Here is a 25,548-nt window from a genome sequence, read left to right on the forward strand (position 1 = left end):
GGCCTATTCCAGGAGCGGTCTGTGGCGATAGCTATTTTGTCTGTGGTTTTATGTTACGACACTCGAATATTTTCAAGAGTACCAGAGAACGATGAACAAAACAGGCTGATATATTTTAAATCTACCTTTCTTTTTTACAAAACTGACACTCCATTTGATTTGATTGCAATGAAATGCATGAAAAACTGAACTTAGGTGAGAATTGTATTTGTCTAATTTTTCATTTTAAATGAGACAAAGTGGAAGTTTACGATGAAATATCACACAAACTTTTTAAGTTTAAAAATGCTATCTTTTGGAAATATAAATGCTAGCAAAACCTAAACTAAACATTCTAGTTTCCAATAACGTGTCATTGTTATTTATAACTTCAGTGATGTTTAAAGTTTTTAGCTTTAAAATGTTCCTGCGTGATAAGCTCATATTAAGTGAAAAATAAAAGCACAGGATATATAATATAGAATTTTATTATCATTTTAATTATGAATACTCATAAAATGTACAATAAACGAATAACAGATGGATAGAAACAAATTAATGAGCAATAGTGAAACCTCCGTCATAAAAAGGACCAAGCAAGTCCAACACTTAATATTATAACTAATAGTCTTTCTAGTTTATTTATGGCAAATATACAAATCCAGAATAGCATTAAGTATTTAGGCAAACTGAGCCCTCAGGCAGGCGACTTTTTACATGACCCTTAACTGCACTTGAATTCGATGCGTAACACATATTTTACAATCTCACAATCTTATTATTGCCGGATTACTCATTAGTAATATCAAAAATAAAACAAAATACTCTGACTCACACACTCAGCACCATATATGCTATTTGGGATTAAAGTACGGAGGCTGCTGCATATGCGGGGGTCCTGGCCCCGGCCCCATAGCTTGGCCACCCATTTGACTGCGGGTGCTCGTGGCGTACAGCTGTTGTTGGAAGTTGTGGAACTGTTGTGCATAGTTAGGGTCCGCCGTAGTGGGCCCGACGAAGGGTGAATTTTTAAAGCTATTGTTCTGTCCCATCGAAGGGGGGAGTGGTTGGCTAGCATCGGGAGTACCCATACCCATTGGACTACCTTTAGGCCCGCTTACAAACATCTGGGCCGAAGGATTTCCCATGCTAGGGCCTGGGTTAAACATGGAATCGGGGACTCCAGGACCACCTGGAGGTCCATTGAATACCATTTGGGGCATTCTCATACCCATGGGGGGCCTCATGGGCCCCCTCATTATCGGTACCATTCCTCCTGGCATTCCCATGTTACCTCCCATCGAACCCATAGGTGCGCCGTTTCCCATATGATTTCCTAGACCCATTGGACCCATACTCCCGTCTTGAGGCATGGATCCGTCCATGTGTGGCATATGAGGTGGCATTGGTCCTCCTTGCATAGGTCCATTATTAGGGCCGCAGTTTGGAAAATATTGCAGATTCTGAGATTGCATTTTAGATTCCATCATGTTCATAGGTGTTGCAAGGCGGGTTAAGAAGTCTAAACTAGGTGGTCCTCGAGGACCTGGTGCTTGTCCTACTTGAGATTTAGCTGGCAAGTACTGTATAGTGTTAGGAGCATTAGGCTTTACTTGAACATTAGCTCCATTATAAGGATTTGGTCCGGGTGGACGCCCCATCATCCGTGGCATAGGCATGTGGTTAGGAAAAGCACCGGTTAACTTAGGTGAAAGAGATCTTATGGGGCCCATGGGTGAATTGGGATGAAATCCATGCGGAGGGCCTTGCATCGACATGCCCATAATATTCGCCGGTCCTTGATCTATATCTGGTATTCCATGACAACCACCCATATCCATAATATGCATGGAAGGGGAACCAAAGTTCATCATGGGTGGACCTTGGTTACCTTGGCCATTTAAGGAACTTGCAACACTATTCGTAAGTTGCTGACTCATTTGTGCTAATGAAGAAATTGGATCGAAATGTGAAACTTTGGGATTACCAGACATTGTGCTTGTACAATTAGGATTCAGCGGAACGTTGTCTCCTCTGACGCACCCATAATTAGGAAGATCTAAGGGTTTCCCTTGTGGGGACACATTCACAAATCCTCCTCCCATTTTAGCACCCGGAGAAGCATTTGGTCCGGCAAAACGTGGTACATCCATCATGTGAGGGCTTGGTGTTGGGAAAAGATCATTTTTAAGGGGATCTGAATTTGGACCAGGTACTGTTTGAGGACTTAGGCCTGGAGCTCCTGTCGGTCCAGGATGCCTCTGAGGGGGCTTGTCAGCTATAGAAGTAAAATATATAAAACGTAAATCATCTCATAAATATGGAAAGTAAATTTATTAAATAACATGAATTGCTTAATAATGCTATACAGGGTGTCCCACCACGAACTCCATCAATGGATATTTGGAAACCGCTTGAAGGATTATTTTCAAATTGTGATGGTGTGATATGGACCGTGGGGCCTACGAAGCTAAAATATTTTCAAGGTCATCGGTTATACCGGAAGTCGATACTAACTTTCTTATTTTAAATGGAACCCCCTGTATATTATTGCATTTTTGGAAAGAGCATCTACTTTTAAGTTGAAAACATATAACACACTCCATACTTAGGATTGACCGTCTCCGAGATATTTTGATTTTTATGCAAAAATTGACAGACGCAGACTCAGCAAAATTTAGGTTTATTTTTTGTGCAAAATGGACATTTTGTAGAGGAAGACCTAATTTATCAAATTTGACACGAAAATTTTCCAGTCGATAAAAAAAAAATGATCGAATATGAAGTTCAGAAAATGTGGAAAACTCAAAATTTTTAAATGGAAACCCCTAATTTTTTTAATGTATTTGCATTTTGCACTAAAATTAAGTGTAACTTTGTTGAAGTTTTCCTATATCTAAACCCAGTGGCTTTCATTTTATTTACGAATAAACATTCCCTTTTTCTTAAAATGATGTTTCCATTTGTTTCGCACAATTTAGGTTGGCCGTGACAGGTAAGTAACAATCAACATGACAACTGTCACAGGTTTTTAATTGTCAAATTTATTTTAATAAATGTTCAAAATGTCTTCCTTCAATTTCTCATTTCTAAACATTTTTCACACTTTCGGATTAGTTCCTTGTGGGTCGCTGCTCTAATAGAATCCGGTAATGCTCAAATGCTTGCGCCTTACTCTATGCATACAATTTTCCTTTATTGTTACTGGAGTACTATACACATTATTTTTTAGTGTCCCAAATAAAATAGCCTCTATCACCGGATTCTATTAGAGCAGCGACCTACAAGGAACTAAATAAATTTGACAATTAAAAACCTGTGACAGTTGACATGTTGATTGTTACTTACCTGTCACGGCCAACCTAAAATGTGGGAAACAAATGGAAGCATCATTTTAAGAAAAGGGAAATGTTTATTCGTAAATAAAATGAAAACCACTGGGTTTAGGTATAGGGAAGCTTTAACAAAGTTATACTAAATTTTAGTGCAGAATGCAAATACGTTATAAAAATTAGGGGTTTCCATATAAAAATTTTGAGTTTTCCACATTTTCTGAACTTCATATTCGATTATTTTTTTTGACCACCCTGTATAAAAACTGGAAAATTTTCATGTTAAATTCGATAAATTAGGTCTTCCTCTACAAAATGTCCAATTTGCACAAAAAAATAAACCTATGTTTCCGGGAAAACTAAATATTGCTGACAGTCTGCATCTGTCAATTTTTGCATAAAAATCAAAATATCTCGGAAACGGTCAATCCTAAGTATACAGTGTGTTACATGTTTTCAACTTAAAAATAGATGTTCTTTCCAAAAATGCAATAATATACAGGAGGTTCCATTTAAAATAAGAAAGTTAGCATCGACTTCCAGTATTACCAGAAATATGATGACCTCGAAAATATTTTAGCTTGGTAGGCCCCACGGTCCATATCACACCATCACAATTTCAAAAAAATCTTTCCAGCAGTTTCCCAGATATCCATCGATGGAGTTCGTGGTGGGACACCCTGTACAGTTATAGTTTGTATCCTATTTTTCTATATAGTCTCTGCTTTACAACAACTTATCTAAATATTTCAAATGTATTAACTCTTCACTTTGCATGCTTAGGATAAAAACAAATATCTTCAGTAAACCATTTCAAAACATATTAACTAGTTAACTGTTTTGCATAATATATAGAAATTTTAAGAAAATAGTGGTTTTTATTTTGGAGATATAAAGGGTGTCCCGGTACTTGATACAAAAAAATCGAGTACATATTTGTACCTCATCTATTGATGAGGTCAAAATAATATCAGGTCTTCATATAAATTTTTTTCATATGGGCCTTCGTTAACAAATTACGGGCCCTCAAAGGTGAAAATTAAAAAGTTATTTTTATTAAGTCTCTAAACTATTAACTTCAGCATGATGCAAATTTAGTGATCGATAGCACATGCGTACAGCTTGTTTTAATGTTGAATGTGTTTGTTAAACCCGTTTTCTTTAAAAAGAACCCACGGTACAATTTTACATACATATTTGAATAATACTCTTTCCCAAGAGAAAAATAATATAAGGTTTGATAGATCTATCTCTAACATTAAGGAAGATATGACCAAAATAGTATGCTAATAATAAATCTTTCAGACTCCTTTGGTCATAATCTCTTATTGTAAGGGATAAACCTGTGTAACCTTATATCAACATAATGCTATGTCCAAATACGTAAAAATGTATAGGGTGTTGTTAAAAAAAAATGTATAGGTTTGGCTTGTATCTCTAACATTATATTGTTTGTCTAAGAACAGTTTTGAAATCTCAAGAAAAGAACTCCGCACAAAATGAATGGAAATTGGGTCCCGCTAGATTTGGGTGGAATTGTGATATGTTATAGTTCTCGACATTCTGATGAAAAGTTGTCACAGGCCCAAAGTGATCCTATGGATAGTTTCAGAGATATGGAGGGGGGGAAGTGTGTGATTTTGGCTGTAGGACTGAGCAACTTCACGAAGTTTCAAGTTCATGGATTCAAAAACTGAGGCACGTAATGAATTTTCACCAGTAGGCACAATGCTTTTGGGATTGCTGAACCTGAATTCTTGGATAACTTAGCTATCTAAGGTCACTTGGAGGTCAGGTAAAGGTCGTTTCAAGGTCAAACTGAAGAAAATACTTGTACTGAATTTTGACCAGTGAGTGTATAGGTCTTTGGGCTGACAGAATCTGAATCTGGTGATAGCGTAACCCTAAAGATCACCTTCAAGTCAATTCAAAGTCATTTCAAGATGAAACTAAAGAAAATGCTTGTATTGAATTTCAACCAGTGCGTATATAAGTTTTTTTTGGAGGGGAACTGAATTTGGGGATAACTTAGCCCTACAAGGTCACATTTAGCCCGGGATAAGGTCACCTACGGGGTTTGAATTGAGATGAAGTCAAATAAAATGACCTTGACTTGATTTCCAGGTGACCTTATAGGGCTAAGTTATCCGCGAATTCAGGTTCAGCGACCTCAAAAGCATACTTACTTACAGGTTAACATTCGTGAAAGGCCTTTTCTTTACTATGACCTTGAAATGATCTTGACATAACCTAAATGTGACCTTGTAGGGTTAAGCTATCCCCAAATTCAGTTCCCCCAAAAAACCTTATATACACACTGGTTGAAATTCAATAAAATCCTTTTCTTTAGTTTCATATTGAAATGACCTTGAATTGACCTGAAGGTGACCTTTAGGGTTACGCTATCTCGAGATTCAGATTCTGCAAGTTCAAAAACCTATACACTCACTGGTCAAAATTCAATACAACTCTCTTCTTCAGATTGACCTTGAAACCGACCTTTACCTGACCTCCAGGTGACCTTAGATAGCTAAGCTATCCATGAATTCTGGTTTGGCGATCCCAAAAGCATTGTACCTACTGGTCAAAATTCATTACATGCCTCAGTTTTTGAATCCATCAACTTGAAACTTCGTGAAGCTTGCTCAGTCCTACAGCCAAAATCATACACTTCCCCCTCTATATCTCTGAAACTATTCATAGGATCACTTTGGGCCCGTGACAACTTTGACATCAGAATGTCGAGAACTATAACATATCACAATTCCAACCAAATCTAGCAGGACCAATTTCCATTCATTTTGTGCGGGGTCCTTTCCTCTAACTTGGCCTATGATGGTCTTTCTAATATGAAAGTAAAAACATAAGAGGGGTAGAATATTATGTGAATAGCCCTGTACATTACATAAAATAAAAATATTTAATTTTTTTAAATTGTGTGTTTGTAAAATATAATAGAAAGGCATCGTAAATGAAATAAAATTCTTGAAATACGTATTATACAATTCTATTATCCAGATCACCGCTGGTCCGATTTACGCCGGATAATCGAATTTACACTGTACTACAAGGAATATGTAACTGAACAAAGATAAAGCCTCTGTGGAATGAAGTGGGACATATTAAAAAAGAACTGATTTAGAAATATTTAAATACAGTTTCTTATGTACCTACAGAAAATTATATCCTAGGGCACACTGATGTACATAAATTTAATGTGCTGAACTAAATTTAGCATGTTATGAAGCAGGACTGTGTAAAAAAATAAGAACCAAATAATTCCTATAAGGGCTCCTGTAACAATGTTATTATACAATTCTTGTTATTTAATGGCTTTCCTTAAGAAAAATAGGCACTGTACCTGCTGAAGTGGCAGTGGGGGTATGAGGGCTTGGTATCTGGAAGCGACATCCATCTGAGGGAGTGGGGGGAAATCTTGGACCTACATCCATAGAAGTAGGTGTGTTAGGACCCGATACCCTCGTATGAGGAAGATCTGGAGTGTTACCTGGGAAACCACTATCCAACGTGGTTGGTAAAACGCTGAAAGAGGGAATGTAACACTAGAAACATTGAAAGCATAAATAAAATTTAAATAAAGTTAGTCCAATATTCTTTTTCTTTCCACTATTTCATTATTTCTGGAAAGAAACTATCTGATGGGTTGTTTTGAAAATTTCAACAATAAGATTGACTTTTATCTAATCATCGTCAAAAGAGAACCGCTTATATTTGTATTAAAAAAATGTTACCGACAAGTAAACACTATCGATTATACACTCATTATGTTATTAAATAAACCACACACAAAATTAATATTATAAATAAGTTACATTGCATAAAGTTACTAAAAACATATTTTTTTTTATTATTTTCGTTAAAATTACTAAAAATAACTTTAAATATAAGACATGATTTTGATGGAAACAGAATGGAGTAGTTTCCTTTTCTTGCCTTCGTCAGAAACTTATTTTAAATTTTGATTTGAAATTTTATTTTATGTGGATGGTATTAAACAAAAAATTAGGGAAATCATTAAATAATGTATAATATATAATTGTTTGTGCATCGATTTTTTAGATAGGATTCTATTTTTACATCTGTTAGATCTCTCCAATAATTGAACCTTGAATTGCCAGATTGGACGCTTTGTCAAAATATAGGCGATTTTTCGTTTAAAAAACATACTTTTTAAAATATGTATACATCTAAAACAAGAAGTAAAACAATATTATCTGAAAATTTCGATAAAGACTGATATTATAAGATACAGATATTTAATGAGTTTTACTACATTTACCAATACTTCATAATTTATAAACCAGTGTTAACTATTACTGTTGCGTATTATGTTGGCCAATAGTAGTGACTAATCACTTAAATGTATATCAACAATACACTGGATTAAATGAAACGCCACTGCAAATATCTCACTTCAAGCTCGGATTGTGTCTGTTTTTCCAGTTACTACAAATGTAATTCCAATGTACAAACTTCCGATAGTGTTGTAAAATGTTTTAGAATTAACTTTTGGAGATTTTCATGTAGCACAAACGTGAATAAATGAGATGAAAGATCTGCGTTTATTCTACATGATAAAATTGTTATAAAATTAAGTAACACAAAATATTCTATTTTTTTTAATGTTGCAAATGTTCATTATTCTTATGAAAATACTGCTCCAATTTTCTTGAAAATGCTCTCAAGTGGTCCATATTTTTCAATACTTGTAAAGATCAGAATTTAAAGACGTAGTTATTACAGTGCAGCAAGGTGTTCGTATAGCACCTAATAGTAAAAAATTCAGAAAAAAGTTTTTGTTTTGTTTCAGTTTCGTGTACAAATATTCTAAAACACACAATGAGAACATTCCCTTTTATACAACATATCCAAGCAGTAATTAATTCTAAATGAAATATTTTATACCTTTTTTTTTGCCCAAAATTTTACAAAATTTCAAAAATGGCGATTTAACGTAAATCTTTTGAAATAAATAAGAAAAAGCAGAAAACTCACGGAGATATAATATTTCCTTCTTTTAAACTGGTGTTTGGTTGTTTTTGAATGATCAATTCTTGCCCCTCGAAAGTGTTGAGGTACTGTATCTGTTGGGGTGAAGGAACTGGCATAAGGTTTGGTTCTTTAACAACTCCTGTCGTAGGGGTCGTAGAACATGATGTGGTTGAGGTGCTGATTTGTTGTTTTTGTTGTGCCATAGATTGGAGTGTACGACCAAACATACCATCCACTAAAACATAAGACATTTTAAAAATACCCATCACAGAACATAAAAATATTAATTTTGTTTAATAGACGACTTAGACGACAATTGTTTTTGCAACAAATTAATGCATCCAGAATTTGAAAGAAATCTTTTGATCTCTTTTTCATCTGTATAATAATCTCCTTAAAACCCACATTTATTTAGTAAATAAACTTCATAAAAAATCGCAACCAAGATATGAAACTTAGTTGACACAGAGTAATGATATCTTATCAAAGCTTCCGTTTAGTCTAGATACATTTGCTTATCATTATTAAATAAAATAGTTTAATCTTCTCAGATATTTAATTGACTATTTTTTAACAATGACTTATTTTTATGATTTATTTTTATTTTTTTATTTTTACATACACCACAACTATCAAAAACAATTAAGGAACCTTGTATGTGTTTTTAGCAAAGAAACAAATTAATAGTAAAAAAGGTAGAAAGTAAATGAAAACAGCTTTTTCTTAAATTTTTTAATTACTTTACAAAAATGTTTTTTATTAAGAAGACTAGTGAAATTTTATTATACCGGTCTGGCCAGGTAATTATTTCGCATAGACTAAGTAAATTACACTATCTCCCCTATCAACTTCGGGTGGAAGGGGTCGGACATGACATATTCATCGAGGCTGCGACTCGGACTCTCGTAATTGGTTGACTGTGGGAGCGCACGTGCCCCGTTGTATTTTTTGTGAACCGACCAAATACCTAAAGTGCTTTGCTGTTTGTTCAGTTTTATTTTTATTATTATTTCACACAAACCTTTAGTAAGAAGTAGACGGAATTTACAAAATAAAAATGGTGTACAGTGTCGAACAAAAAAATAATATTATTAAATCGTATTGTTGTGAAGAAAGTGCAGAGGAAGTCGTTGGTCGATTTACATTTTTATACCCCAACGAACCAGTCCCCACTGCTAGAACTGTAGTGAATATTTTTCATAAGTTTGAGGAGTGTGGATGTGTTAATCAGTGTACGAAATGTAGCAATCAGGAACCTTGTCAAATTCCTGAAGCAAGGAGAGAAAGAGGTTAATGTCTGTGCTTTTGTAGAAGAAAGTGAGCCGTGTTCTTCGTCACAAATTTCTGAAGAACTTGACATTCCAAGTCGTACAGTTCGTCGCATCTTAAAAAATAATGGTTACAAAGTCTATAAAATGCAAACTTCTCAAGAAATTATTTCTTATTATTAGTTTTCTAATCCATTAGGGAAAAAATAGATGAAAATAATTAATTTGATAGGCAGATTTTATTTACAGACGAATCATCTTTATCCCTACTTGGCCGGCATAATCCTTCAGTGGTCCAATATTGGTCCCGGAAAAACAAGCATTTAAGTATACCATTAAGAACGCAGTACCCTCAAAAGGTAAATGTTTGGGCTGGCATTTTAGGCGATAATATTGTGGGTCCCTTTTTTATAGATGGTAACTTAAATGCTGAGAGACATTTGCATTTATTACAAAATAGTGTTGTACCAGATGTACGAAACTTGGATGTAAATTTTGAGGAAATTTGGTTTCAGCAAGACGGATGTCCTGCACACAACGCAAGGCCAGTTCAAGATTATTTGGAACAAACTTTTCCTAAAAGGCTTACTTCCACAAGAGGTATCATACCTTGGCCTCCTCGATCTCCAGATCTGACACCCTGCGACTTCTTTTTATGGGGTCATTTAACGCAACTTCTCTACAAACATCGACATGAAAGAGCCGCAAATTTTGACGAATTATGGCTTAAAATTAGAAATATTTTAGGATCCTCCTGAAATTTTTTCAAATGTTCGTCAAGAACTTTTCGACAGATTATGGTATTGTGAAGCTGAAGCAGGTGGTTTGTTTGAACACCTTATTAATTAATAATAAGCTTTATTTAATAAGCATTTGAAAATAATTCATTATTTTGTTTAAGAATTACCACTCATTTTATTTTAGAATACTGTTTTAGTTTTATAAGGTTATAAATAATTTGTAATAAAGTTGGAATGCTTTAGTATGCTCTCAAAACCTCTTATCATTCTTGTAAAAAAAAATTATACAAATAGGGTAATTACTGTATGTATGGCAACACTGCTGTCAATTCCAGACCGTGGCTTATACTCTTTTATGTCATCGCAATAAATCAAAAACATAATTATTGTCCAGTATTCTATCTTCCGTATGTACGTATCTTAGATGTATGTTGTTCCCAAATGCCTAATGCAAAACAGAGACAATAAACCAATAGTCAAGGAGAGCTTAGAACCGCAGGCTTTGCACACTTCTTATGGCATTTTTTTATTCCCTTACATCGATGGCATAAAGTTATACAAATGATATGGGGGCGGAATCAGAATTATTAGGGGAGACTGGTGAAATATTTATATAATTTACTAACTTTGTATCGGATATAAAAATATGACCAGACCTGTATGTACTATAAATATTGATCGATTGAAAATTAAAATTAAAATTTTAGGTCTAACGTTCGATTGCATTCTTCAAACTATGATTTGTACAGATATTTAAAAATTGTTGAAAAAATTTGATGAGAGACAATAATGAAATTATAGACTTTTCCCTACCTTGAAAATAATTACACTCATTGAAATAAATGAGCATCATTTTAGTATACAAAATTCAATGCTTTTAATACTTTCCATGATTTCTTCCCTTTATTGATCTCCATAATCACGGTGATTTAAAACACATTTGAGTACACCATGTCATAATTCTAAAGGGGTAATTAAAAATACTGTATAATATTTGTTTCATTATTATCCGTTTTACCTTCAAATTATTGTCACTACTTTATACAGGGTGCCCCAGTTAAAACGGATTTTTCCTAATTGTGGTAATATCAATAATACTAAAAAGTGTCTTAAATAAAAGTCCATATTTTAAAATGATTTGCAATTATGAAGGAGGGCAAAATAAATTTTGGGCATTACCTAACTTAATTTTTTTTAATATAATATATTAATGCAATTTTAAATGAATTTAACTTACTTTGAAAAACAGATACTAAACAATCAGTTCTGCTGTTATTTGACGACTTATTATAAATTAACGCTTGCAGCAGCCTCAAAAATATCTCCAAAACTATACACGATGACAAAATGTGGTTTTCACTATTCGTTCAAGCATGAAAAACTTGATACTTAATATGTACATTTAAAACATAAAATTAGTAATTATGGCCTTAGAAGTCACGAATCATGGATAACTTGATTTTTTTTAAAGCAGCACCACGTATTTTACAGTTTAACATAGATAGGGGAAAAATTTAATTTTACTTCAATTTTTAGTATTCAGTCTATTACAGTTCCTAATCTAAAATAGCAAAAATAATGTTTAAATCAACATTTTTCACACATGGATTGGATGAGGGAGACCACTTGATCTAACAAACTTATTGCAAGAGTTCCAAAAAAGTAAAGTTTTTCTAATAAATTATGCATGCTCTCTTGTTACTAATTATATAATTATTGGAACGTTTTTATGCCTTGTGCTGGCAAGAAATTTATTCGCCATTATTAATTAATTTGATTTTGAAAATTCCATTATTATGTAGAAATCACTTTTTAGTGTTTTAACAGTAACAAAAAAAATATTAAAATCCCTCAGAAAATCCTTTATCAAATCAAAAAGTGGCGCCTGTGGCTTCAGGGCATTCCGCATTTCGAGATGCAGGGTAGGCATGTCGATCCAGCGATTATTAAGCAACGACACACAAATTAAAATGCGGAATGATTACATACAGAAATAGTATATGTATTGCAGCTGAGACACTATGAAGTACCAGATCTATCACCCTCACGGGTGTTCTATCACTTTTAGATTCAGTAATTTAATAATAAGTAATTAAGTAGACATTTTAAAATACTGTAAACGGATTAGAGAAAAAACTAATAAACGAAAAATTTTAATTTTTTTAATGTCTGAAGCTTACAGAGTGGCAGAATAAAGCAGAAAAAAATTACCTAATTATTTAGCAACTATTTTCATATTCGTATTAATTACATTTACGATATACCAAAATGTACCATATAAATAGGTAGATAGGTATACATAGATAGGATATTTAAAGAAAACACAATTATTTTACATATTTTTTTTTGTAAATGATTTTGTGTCGGCACTGCCAACCCTGATGAATTCATCTCTTGCTTAGAAATATCTAAGAATTCAGAATCCAATATAAAGTTTAGATTATGGCATAAAAGTTACAGGGTGAAATTGGTTAGAAATTTTCCATACGGCGATAATTTATTTTTTATTCTTCTTCAAATATGCTTAATTTTATGATCCTGGTGCGATAATTTAATATATCTATACAGGCTGTTACAAATTCGCTTCTCACTACAGGGATCTCGGAAACGGTAAGATACGAAGTAGCTTAAATCGGGGCAAAGTTGCACAATCAGGAGACCAAAATTATGCCTCAAAAAAATCAAAGTTAACATGATTAATTCTCAAAATATTTGAAAAAAAAAACGAAATTTTTGAAATCCGTTTTTGTTTCATTTCAGCTTTGTTTAAGGTTATATTGAAAAAAGAAAACTTTCTCAAATCCACTTTTTGCCCTCTATCGAATGATATAATTAATTTTTATATGTAGCGTTTCGTCTCTCCAGAACCATCATCAACTTAATTTTTTTAAATACGACCCTGGAAATTTTATTACATTTCTTACAAGCCTTCATGACCCCCAATACTGTACTGCCTCTTCCCAAACCAGATTCAGATGTTTTGTCTCGAAAAATTTATCTTCAATGTATTTGTTCCAAATTTATCATTTTATTATTAGATTTCTGTTTCATGAATTATCGCATACACTCTAAATGTCGTAGACCCTGTGAAATGCACTTAGTTATTTATCACATGTTACAATAAAACATTATTAGAGTTTTAATCCCGTGCTCAAAGTTATTCCTGAGGCATGTAATGAATTTTGACTAGTAGGTACAATGCTTTTGGGATTGCTAAACCTGAATTCGGGGATAGCTTAGCCCTATAAAGTTACCTGCGGGGCTTGAACTGAGATTAAATCAAATGAAATGACCTTGACTTGATTCCAGGTGACCTTATAGGGCTAAGCTATCCGCGAATTTAGATTCAGCGACCTCAAAAGCATACATACTTACAGGTTAACATTCGTGAAAGGCCTTTTCTTTACTTTGACCTTGAAATGATCTTGACTTGACCTAAATGTGACCTTGTAGAGCTAAGTTATCCCCAAGTTCAGTCCCCCCCCCCCCCCCCAAAAAAAAAACATATATATATACGCACTGGTTGAAATGCAATACAACTCTTTTCTTTAGTTTTATCTTGAAATGATTTTGAATCAACTTGAAGGTGATCATCAGGGTTACGCTATCTCCAGATTCAGATTCTGCGAATCAATACAAGTCTTTTCTTCAGTTTGACCTTGACACGACTTTTACCTGACCCCCCAGGTGACCTTAGATAGCTAAGCTCTCCAAGAATTCAGGTTCAGCGATCCCAAAAGCATTGTGCTTACTGGTCAAAATTCATTACACATTATTACAGTTTTTGAATCCATTAACTTGAAACTTCGTGAAGCTTACTCAGTCCTACAGCCAAAATCACACACTTCCCCCCTCTATATCTCTGAAGCTATCCATAGGATCACTTTGGGCCCGTGGCAACTTTTCATCAGAATGTCGAGAACTATAATATATCACAATTCCAGGCAAATCTAGCCAACAATTTCAGAAAAACTCCCACTCAAAATCTATATTATTGCCAAAATTATTCGATGGACTGCAATCCGCTATCTTTGTTCATATAAGACTTAAACCCTTTTACCGCGGTTTTGTATTTATAATTATTTTTTATTTTATTTTGTTTTTTTTATTTCTAATTTTTATTCAATGTTATAAAAATTTTCGTTTAAATTTTAAATACCGAATGATTATCTTTGGTGTTGAGGCTGATGGGTTCTCACTTGATTTAAAAAAATCCTGTATAGATATATCAAATTGTCGCAGCAGGATCATAAAATTAAGCACATTTGAAGAAAAATAAAAAAGAAATTGCCACTGTACGGTTAAAATAGCCGAGTATATAGAATTTTTTCCCATATTTCCCACTGTGCGCCCTTGAATAATTTTTTAATTACAGTGAAAAATAGTTTTATTTTTCTTAACTTCAACACCCTGTAACTTTTAAACTGTTAATAATTGGACACTTGCTGTGAATCATCGTGTATATTTTTACATAAGCTTTTTTTAATGTAAAAATCACAAATTATTGCCAAACCGCAAAAGGTGACCAGCACAAGTACTTTTTGCTGGTCATGCATACATAAATTTTTGTATTTCAAATTTATTAGTTTATTTTTTTAATAGAAATGTGTCTTCTTATTCACTTGGTTTTACAAAAGGAATTATGTATGTATATTTTTAAAGAAAGCATATGATACATAAGACAGAAAGGGTATAATAATATCCTCGAAAATAAATATAACTGCTTATTTTTTTTTTGTAAACAGTTACTTGTAATTTCTGTTGCTCCTTAGATCGTGGGAGACACCCTGTTAAAATATTTCAGTTTAGCTTCAAGGTTGGCCTTTGATTCCCCCAATTTCTATTTGACTTTCCCCTGACTTCTCCTAGAATTCCTGCCCCATAAACACCATAATTTTCCCGCGATTTACCCATCGACTAAAACAATAAGTTTGAACCCAATATCTGTTATTAGAGTAAGCAGTAAATTCAAAAATGCAATATTATACAGAGTATGTCATTTGAAAAAATGAAGTTAGGTGATGCATAGATAAAATGAGAATTTGAGACATTCTGTAGATAGAAAAATCAAATAGATAGCAACAGATAAGGTTATTAATGCAAACAATAGCGAACAATTGCAGACAATTGTATATATTTGAGAATAACTTTAGATATTACAAACAATTGCAAGCATTTGCAAAATTGCAAAAAATTATTCTTGCTCTTAACAAGCTTTAAAAGGACAATTTTCAACGCATAAATTGTGAAAAGATTTAAATTGTTATTTGAGATATGAACAAATATATTTCATTTCTCGTAAAGCCCATCATAATAAAATGATCCTGTGTATAACAACGTATTCAGATATCAACAGAAAATGAAATAAGGAAGTCAGAACCACTCATGGGGAATTCAGAGGAAGTCAAGAATTCAAGGGAGTTCACATAGAAATTGGGGGAAATCAAAGGCTGAGCTTAAAGCTAAACCGAAATATTTTAGATATATTTCTTTTAGTCCACCACTCGGTTTGATACTATAAGTTACAACTGGCATGTGTAACAGTGTATCTCCCACGACATAAATAGCTAGCAGCAATTAAAAGTAATTGCAAACAAAAATAGGCAAAGTTTTTGATGTATGTATTTATTTTAGAGCTCAAATAAAAAATATATATTATAGATGCAAAAGGCACTTTGGGGATTTGGCGATAATTTGTGATTTTTATTTCTTCATTCTTAATGTATTGTCATATTGCAAACTGTCTTATACCCTGAAGAAAACTTGTATAACTAGTGAAGAGATATTGTTTTTAACTTATAGACTACTATAAATTCACTGAAAATTATGCATAAAAACGCTTCTCTTAAATAAAAACATACACAATGATTCATGGGGTTATGGGGTTATAGGGTTATGGGGTTGGGGAATTAGGCAATCCAACGACCTGTCAAATTTTTAAGCAATATGGCGCTGATGGCAAACAAGTTATGTTTACATTGAGAATGCATTGAAGTCAGTCCAGAAGTTTTTAGTTAAAAGCGTTTAATCCGAGTTTTTTGTAAGGAATTATTCATGTATTTTATTTAAAGAAGTGTTCAACTCGTCTTTTATTGAATTGTGTCGCAACGATATGTATTACTAATGCCGGTAACATGCATAGTAGTGGGTTGTGGAAGTCGTGGAAATCGAGACCAAGTTAGCTTTCATTGTTTACCTGACGTAGTGAATTCTAAATAGTTTCCTCATTTAAATGATTTATCGAGAAAACGGCGCCAAACATGGATATATAAAAGAAGAAAATGACTAGAAAATACAAGCGAAAATAGAATGGAATAATACTTTTTAAAAATCAAGAAAAATTTGTTAGGTACTATCAAGAATTTTTACAATGATATCAATACATTCCAATTCCTTAATCTATGTATTTTTCATTATAATGCCAACATTACATTAATTAATATTCTTATATTAGCTTCTCTTTAAATAATAACTCTGCATATTGATTGACAACAACAAAGACACCTAACTACAATCCACGAAACACTCATTATACAGTCAAAGTTCAAAAAAACAAAGCCAAGCCAACAGAAAAACGCAAACTCTTAACAAAACACACACAAGTTTATATGAATCAAACAAATGTTTGCCCTCGACGCCATATTGAATTCCGATTTTGTCACGTGGTTTGGATTGCCTAATTATAGGGTTAAATATATCGGTTATAGGGTTAGGAGGTTTGAAGAGGAATGTATAAGATTATAGGGTTATTGTGGATGCACAACTCCCTTTACAGGTTACAATAATAGGACTTGGCAGCTTGGGTTATGAGGTTATACGGGGTTATTGGTAAAACCTGACATGAGGGGGTTAAAGAGATCACGGATTAGGATTCAGTGACCCCAAAAACATGTAATATACATACTCTGACATCCAGAATTGAACATTTTTTTTTTGTGTGGCGGTGTTATTAACAATTCAAACGTTACAGGGCATTGAAGTTCACAAAAATAAAATTATTTTTTACAATAACTCAGAAGCGAATTAAGATTTTTTATTTATTTTTTGGTCATAAGGCCCCTTACACTAATTACACTATCTTATGAAAGTTTATGATTAAAACATTATTCAGTATAATACATATGGAAAATGTCTATCTTATTTCACCCTATAACTTTTATGTCGTAATCTAAACCTGATGTCAGATTCCGAATCCTTAGACATTTCTAAGCAAAAGATAAAACCGACCCAAAATAATATTAGGAAAACAGTATGTAAAATAATTGTGTTACCTTTAAATATCTATCTGAACAGTACATTTTCATAAATCATAAATGTGATTAATATGAATATGAAAATAGTTAGCTAATTTTTTTCAGTTTTTTCTGCTGTAAACTTCTTAGAAAGAACTGACATACTATATTAAAAAAACGTGTTTTAAATTCAGAGAATATTAAAAACTAAGTATAGAATGTTATTTGAAACTTTCATTGCGAATCAGGCTGAATATGACTAGTTTGAATAAAATAAAATTGAAATTCAATTTGGTTACTCTTCAAACAAATTTATATATGTCAAAATGTATAAATGGTTTTTGATCCGATATAAAATTCAAATTACTTTCACTGGTGTAAAAGTTCTAGAGTGAAATTGATTATAAACTACTCAAAAATGCAATTTAATGATCTTATTACATGATCAAAAAATAAACAAAAAATGTTGATTTGTTTCTAAGCTATTGCCAAAAATATTTTAACACCATGAACTTCAGGCCAATTTGCAACATTGATGCCTTTTCTTCTCTGACCTTTTATTTATACTTGCTGCGAATCGCTCTGTATATTACTTAAACTATTTATATGTAATTCAAGTAATGTGGTTTTTAAATTTACCAAGTTGTCTCTACAGAAATCTCATCTATTATAAATACAAAACACAATAATACATTTTTACTTCGATTTTTACTTACTTTTCTGTAAAAAAAAGTGTATTTTAAGTCGCAAATACAAGTATAAAAGTCAGAGGAATTCACAGGAAGTTCGAGATATTTGAGGGAAAGTCCGAGGACTTCAAGAGGAAGTCAAGTAAATTTAAGGCGAATTCAGAGGAAGTCAGAGGAATACAAAGGAAAGTCAGGAATTCAAGGGGAAGTCAGAGGAAAATGGAGAAATTCAAAGGGAATTCAGAAGAATTCAGGGGGAATTCAGAGGAATTCAAGGGGAAAGTCAGAGGAATTCAAAGGGAATTTAAAGGAATTCATAGAGAAAATCAAGGAAATTCTTTTGAGTGGCGGAATCCTGGTGTATCAAATTATAAGTACGATTTAACCTTCTCTACTGCCTTTCTCCTTTTACTTAGTAATAGAAAAACAGAGGAGTTATTTAAATAAGAAGTTTCTGTAATAACAATGTCCATAGTCTAATACGTCAGAGGTAGAATTAAAATTTTTAAAATCAAATAAAAGGAGTTTTTATCAAAATTGTTTATAACTATAACATTAACTTTCATCAAAGAAAAATATTCAGTGATAAAACGCTACACATTTTTTTTTATGTAAACACCCCATTACAGTATTTGCTGTGTCGGTGTCCGAAACAATTGAGACTAATTTTCACAAGAGCATTTTAACTATTTTCTGCATTCGACAACAATGTTGCTGAGCTTTAAATTTCAAAAAAACATCTTTACTGAAATACTAAGCGGTACAGAATATAATATGAATGACTCAACTTTTGTATAACACCCTATAAGCAAGGCGGTGTTTCCAGCAGTATTATTAAATGAATTGTTTTAGTTGAAACCATTTTGCAATCTAGTGGTGGTCTTTCAATGTTTAGTACAATGTGGTATCTAGTATAGTTGTTACCACAGGACCGTATGCACTTGTCCTGAAATTTCTTCGTATGCTTTGACCATGATGTGTCTCGTAATTTATACTCGAATGGCAATTCGGCGACTCCGGTATTGGTAAACTAGTCCGCCTGGTGTAGAATTGACGGCGGCACGCTAGCCATCAAAGCAAACCTGTATTGGTCCACTAGGTCATAAATAATTTTTTTGTATGGTACACAGGTTCACTTAGCTTTGCCGCTTTGCCAGTACAGTGCAGAGTATTGCTTGGCGAGGTATGTTGTTGGTATAATACATATTATTATTTATTAGTTAATATTATTATTTGTTCATATCGTAACCAGTAAAGGGTAATAGTTATTAAAATAAATGTTATATGCAATTATCTAGTAATTTAGCGTGGCTCTCTGGAGACTCTTTGAAGCGGAGGATAACGAAATAACTCGGGAAAATCCCCAAATAGAGGAAACGGTCAAAAGTATCGAAACAAACTTACAGTTTAAAAACAAAGATTTACACGTAAAAAGTCAACGTATTATATTAAATATATATGGATGTTTGAAAATTGAAAATAGTGAACAATGTGATAAAAAAGTTAGGAAACGTATTAACGAATTAACTAAGATATAAAAAATGACAATTTATCGTGTAATTAAAAGATTGATCACAGTACAAAGAGGAAACGGCAAAATATGAAATTAAAGAAAATTGACGATTTTACCAGATGTAATGTATAATATGTATAAAGAAAATAAAGTTCCTACTTTAAACACAATTCGAGATAAATTAAGTGATTATCCTGATTATAATTATAAATCTTTAGATATTTTACGACGTGCTTCATTACAATTCGATTTTAAACATAAAAAATTTGACAATCGTATGGTAATTATATGGTAATATAGCTCGGAATATAGTATATCTAGACGAGACAGGGCTCAAGTTTTCTGGACGTCAATGGATTCGGTAGAAATTATGAGTTAAATGTTTTTATGCGGTTCCAACTGAGATCGTACCAACTATAAATGCTATCACTCTCTTTCGCAACACAAATGCAACACCCTGTGTAATACTCGATGCAACTTGGGCACCAATCTTTACAAAATAATAACTATGTAGAGAATGTAACATACTAAACATGTTATTTTTTTAATGGAACACTGTCTATTTTTGGATTTTTGTAATCTGTGGTTTGCTTTCGCCGATTCCAGCAATATTGTATATTTGCTTTTATTGTTTATGAAATACAGGAGACTATTTGGCACTTTTTCATCCTTTCTAATATGAAAAAAAAAAATGTAAGTGAAATGTAAGAAATTTAATTGATATCTACAAAAAAAAATGATGGCCATCAGTTTGTTCTATGCATAACCTATAACTACGTTTTAATGTATTTATTGTTTCTGTTATTATTTTGTGGTTCTCATTTATTATTTCTATATCTTGAGTTATTTTAGTAAGAATATTGTGAAGATTTAGTAGGTAGTTAATTTTGTTAACAATATTATTTGGCAAGACTCTTCCTTCACTTAACATAAGAAATATGCTGAGAACTACTTTTAATTGGAGGGCTCAGAAGCCAATCAGTGTAAGTCACTTCCCTGGAAATTGAGTTACCTATTGAAGGTTCTTTCTTAAAGTTGAAATGTATGAATGTATCAAATATTACCTATATCTCAATAAAAATAATTATTAGTATATTTACGGGAATCTTTATTTTACTACAAGTTTTACAAACAGCCAATGTTCTCATTTTCTAGATTCAGTGACTTCCACTGATTGGCTTCTGAGCCCTCCAATTATTGGTTGGGCAAATTTGGCTATATTCAGTAGCCTGTAAATGGACCTGATTTAAGTCCTATGAATACATTTTTACGGTGTTACCTTAGAACCAATTTTTATGAATGAAATAACTCAAAAAATATAATAAATGAGAGCAAAAATAATAAATTAATTAATACACATTTATAAGTTACACATAGAACAAACCGAAGGCCACATTGAACATTTATTCAGACATTAATAAAATTTTGTATTTTCATTTGAGCTATTTTCATGTTGGAAAAGAAAAATCAATAAAAATTCTCCTACATTTCATAAACGGTTAGATATATATTGCTGGACTTAGAGAAATCAAGAAACAGATTTCAAAAATACAAAAAAAAGGAATGTTCCATTAGTAAAAACTGAAGGAAAAACCGCAGGCATAATTTGATATATGAGTTTGAGTAATGTTTGTGTAATACTGCATACACACGATGCATGTACTTATGCGTCTAAAGCCGCTACTCCCCCACTTCTTACTTTCTTTTATTATTTCCGAATAATACTTAAGTCGTTGTTTATGTAAGTGAGAATTTAGTGTACAAATTTTGGCCAGCGGTTTCCCCCTTGAAAAGAGCAGAAAAAGCATAAGTTTAGTTTGCCACATTTTTTTGAGAACACCTTGTACAAAATTCAATATTATCATAAACAACTAGGTACTGCTTGATAACTATTATATTATTATGTAACTTTTTTCTAAATATAAAAATGAAAAAGTTAAGGGTAATGGACATTTATAACCAATAAACATGTACATATAAATTAATGTTATTAATAAATAGTATGTATATTAGATATCCGCCTTTTGCGATATATTGTCATATAATAATAGTCAATACTATCTTCTGTGTACCAATAAAAAAATCAAGTGTAAGTTAAAATAGTTATGACAATGAAAATATGATAATTTTGTATTCTTCATCTCAAATCATGGTTAGCAAAAATTAATATTCAAGTTTCGATTATGGTAACCGAGATGTAAAGAAACTGTTCCGATGCAGTGTTGTGTTAAAAGTAATTTTAATAAAATTATCGAAGGGAAAACTGCTGACTAAATATATACTAAAATACTAATAATTAATTACTCAAGTATTACTCAGAAATAAAAGAAAAAAGGGTATGGAATGAGAGATTGCAGCTTCAAAGACATATACAGGGTCCGAAAGTACTCATGGTTCATCGGCCGTTATGTGAGAGCGATAAAGAAAGTCATAGAAATCCATGCGATAGAGAAAGATGGCTATAATGAAGGCATCTAATAGTCACCGCCCATTTCGCCCTTCCACAAATAAGATCCACTTCTTATTTGTGGAAGGGCGAAATGGGCGGTGACTATTAGATGGTTTCATTATAGCCATCTTTCTCTATCGCACGTATTTCTATGACTTACTTTATCGCTCTTACGTAACGGCCGATGAACCATGGGGACTTTCCAATCCTGTATGCGTGGACCGCATGTATGACATAAATAATTGAAATATTACTAAAGTATTACTCAATTAAATCAATCAATTAATATCAAAATTACTTTCTTGGTTTTTCGTTTTTGAAAAGAATTTCTGGAAATACCTAATAGAAGTTGACGTACTGTTTAGTCAGAGGCAGAGAACGTATAGCACTTCTGTGACAGAGGCAAAATTATGGAAAAAAGTACCAATTTTCATTGTATAGGATTCTGCAATTATATAGGTAGTTGTCTCACAACTATATAAGACTGTATAGAATAGAGGGTACTGCCAAAAACGGTCAAATGTGGTTTAAGTGTAAAATTACTATACACGGGATTTAATCGCAACAAAATGCCAATACAAATACTTCACTAATGACAAATCGTAAGTTGAAAATGTACGTGTCAAAATCATAGATTTGTTTTTACGATTACTATAGAAACATATTTGTAATACACAAACATCTAATATTTACATGATCGTATACTGTGTACTTTTTTTGCATAAAATGATAAAAAGAAATTAGGAAATATATATTTATATCAAATATTTTGAAAAATAAAATAATAGAAAATGGGAACGACTTTATTGTAAAAATTTACAGATTGTGAGAAAATTAGAAACTTTTGCACTATCTTGTACATCAAAATTACTGATTGATTAACCCCTCGGTTTACTGCCTTCCTGAATTAAAATGTACTTTTTTGATGTGTTCATGTTAGTATTCCTTGATATGACAAAAATCAGTTTTTTCGATTTTATAAAAATTTTAAGAAAACTTACGAGTGTCACAAATCTATCCAAACCATTTACTTATTTATTTATTCATAATAGTCATAACAGTTATTCAAACCTGCTCTAAAACAAAAAATTTATTGATAAATAATAGAAATATATTACAAAATAACCCCTTTTTTTGCTAGTGATAGAAATGATAATGTTTCTTTTAGTGTTTATATTTCTAAAACTAGTAATACAAACACTTTCCTTTAATGTAAACTACCTGTATCATTATTTTTAAAATAAATTTATTTGCGTGCATATTTTTAAAAGAAGCAATTTAGTACTTTGTGCCTATCTTTATATTAAAACTACATGAATTACCTATGTTGTGTGTATATAAAAAAATATATAAATATTTTGGAAACAAACCTGACGATTGGTGGGTCGATGTTGGTTCCGTATTACTGTTAGTTATACTTGGAGACAGGTGGTGTGATGAGAGAGGTGTGCCTGGATTACTGTGATTAAGTCTTGGTGCCGAGGGAGAATCTTGCGAGGTAGGACTCTGCCCAGTACTCATGTGTCTTGTCAAACCAAAAGGTCTATTGGGGTCGGCTGGAGAATTTAGAGCCGATGAAGCTCTAGGGGATGGTAGAGATAAATTTGATGTGGGATTATTAGGAGAAGCAGGACTGGGGCTTTGTAACGCTATTGGAACACTAGCAGAACGTGGTGTTTGGTGGTAGGGGGGAGGAGGTCCTTGTAATCTTGGTCCTGACCCCGATACACTTCTATTTACAGAGGAAGTATTAGCGCTTCCTCCCGGGACATTAGGACCCATAGTTCCAGTACCACAACTCACTGCCACACTTCCTCCACTCACGGGACCAACTGGTACTACCGATCCAGAGCCGGGTTTACCTTTTCGATCGTCATAAAACTGATGTTGTAACTTCTGCCACTCTACTTGAGCTGTGACGGGTGGCATATTCTGATCTGGTGGGCCACCACCTTCTATACTTTGATTTTCAGGAAACAGCATCTGCTGCATTTTACGTATTGTAGCTAACTGTTCTTCGCGGTGCTGCCGTTGTTGGGGAGTAAGGTTCTCATCAGGCACTTTGACGCCCTGAAGTGAGGGCTGAACGTTTGATAAGGAAGGACTACAAGCATCCATATCAGGCACCACATCAGGTATTCCATTTGAAACAGCAGCATCTAGACCTTCTAGGTGATGATTATTCTTCTGATCCCAAGGCATATTTCCATCGTCTAAACCCACCATATCATCGAGACCATCAGGGCCCAAAAAATTATCTAAGGTGGGTGGAGGTTTAGGACCGAGTCCAGGACTACGAGTGCAACCTTTATTTTTCATCATTGCCAGATTGTTCAGCCACTGAGCAGGATTTTGACGATTAAATTGAGTAACTTTAAGTGGGTTCTTTTCTAAGTACTTCTTTGTACCAGGTTGCGCACAATGGTATGCAATAATCGAAGGATACCTGCCCTGTAAAACCTCTTCAGCACCCGTATTTGCCAGCATTGTAGAAAATACAAAAATTTGACTCTGTTGCTGCATGTACTGTACCTCCATAGAATTGGGTTGTTTGTTGATAACATTGCTGGCTAATGGTTGTATACCCTCTGGAGGAGTAGGATGTGGACCTCCTCCACCAGTAGGCAATCCTAACCCAAACGTATCTCCACTAAGTTCATTATCTACACACTCCTCTTGCTTCAGAGGAACTGAACTATTATCAGTACCTGTGTCTTCAGAGTGAACATCAGTCTTTCGATCTGGTGCACTTTGCATCGAACCTGTGTTAGTTGATCCCACAATTCCCCCGTTCTTAGTGATAGGCCCGATGGTAGGCTCCTTTTTAACACTATCATCTTCCTTTTTAACACGAACTTCTGCACTGGCAACTTCTTTGTCAGAGCTGCCAGCCTCATCTTTTGCTGTATCTGAACCTTTCTCGTGCTTTTCCTTAATCATTTCGCACTTTTATCATACACTACTTCCTTTCATGCTGCACTAACACTACCACCTACCATTGATCATGTCCTTTACTTGTCTCAGCCCTTAAACAAATCAACACTATATCTTTTCACTCATTCCTTTTATTTTTATGCCACTAAATTATGTTTCACATCACATATGTTCTAATGTTTTTATTTGCATTCCATCATTTTTTATTTTCATCTCTTAACCAAATTTGAAGAGACGCATACAGTCAATTCTTGGTCTTCGTGGCATTGCGCGGTATCTTGGATAGTTAGATTTTAGTTGATTATTCCTAAAATTTCCATAGGACATTAATGTTTCTTGTATTTTTAAGAATTATACCATTAAAAAAACTCTCAACAAAAATTCTCACATCACAAAATG

General features: G+C 33.1%; 1 protein-coding gene across 1 annotated transcript; it reads right to left on the bottom strand.

Moving 5' to 3' along the window:
- Positions 1-474: 474 nt before the first annotated feature.
- LOC108910094 (protein BCL9 homolog) lies at positions 475-25,544 on the bottom strand. Its single transcript, XM_018714602.1, has 5 exons — positions 25,507-25,544; positions 23,586-25,456; positions 8,328-8,559; positions 6,673-6,854; positions 475-2,257 (listed from the first exon to the last, which is right to left on the bottom strand). Exons 2-5 carry the CDS (start codon positions 25,153-25,155, stop codon positions 834-836), a joined length of 3,408 nt encoding a protein of 1,135 aa, XP_018570118.1. The 5' UTR covers positions 25,156-25,456; positions 25,507-25,544; the 3' UTR covers positions 475-833.
- Positions 25,545-25,548: the final 4 nt, after the last annotated feature.

This window comes from Anoplophora glabripennis, unplaced genomic scaffold (assembly GCF_000390285.2).
Source record: "Anoplophora glabripennis isolate ALB-LARVAE unplaced genomic scaffold, Agla_2.0 scaffold418, whole genome shotgun sequence".
NCBI classification, from domain to species: Eukaryota; Metazoa; Arthropoda; class Insecta; order Coleoptera; family Cerambycidae; genus Anoplophora; species Anoplophora glabripennis.

What these genes read in the sequence shown, in the direction of transcription:
- LOC108910094 (XM_018714602.1), bottom strand. Translation starts at nt 25,155, where the DNA reads ATGATTAAGGAAAAGCACGAGAAAGGTTCAGATACAGCAAAAGATGAG. An exon ending in GAAGGAAATATTATATCTCC is followed by an intron (nt 6,855 to 8,327) that starts GTGAGTTTTCTG and finishes TCCCTCTTTCAG; the next exon opens with CGTTTTACCAACCACGTTGG. An exon ending in CCCCACTGCCACTTCAGCAG is followed by an intron (nt 2,258 to 6,672) that starts GTACAGTGCCTA and finishes TTACTTCTATAG; the next exon opens with CTGACAAGCCCCCTCAGAGG.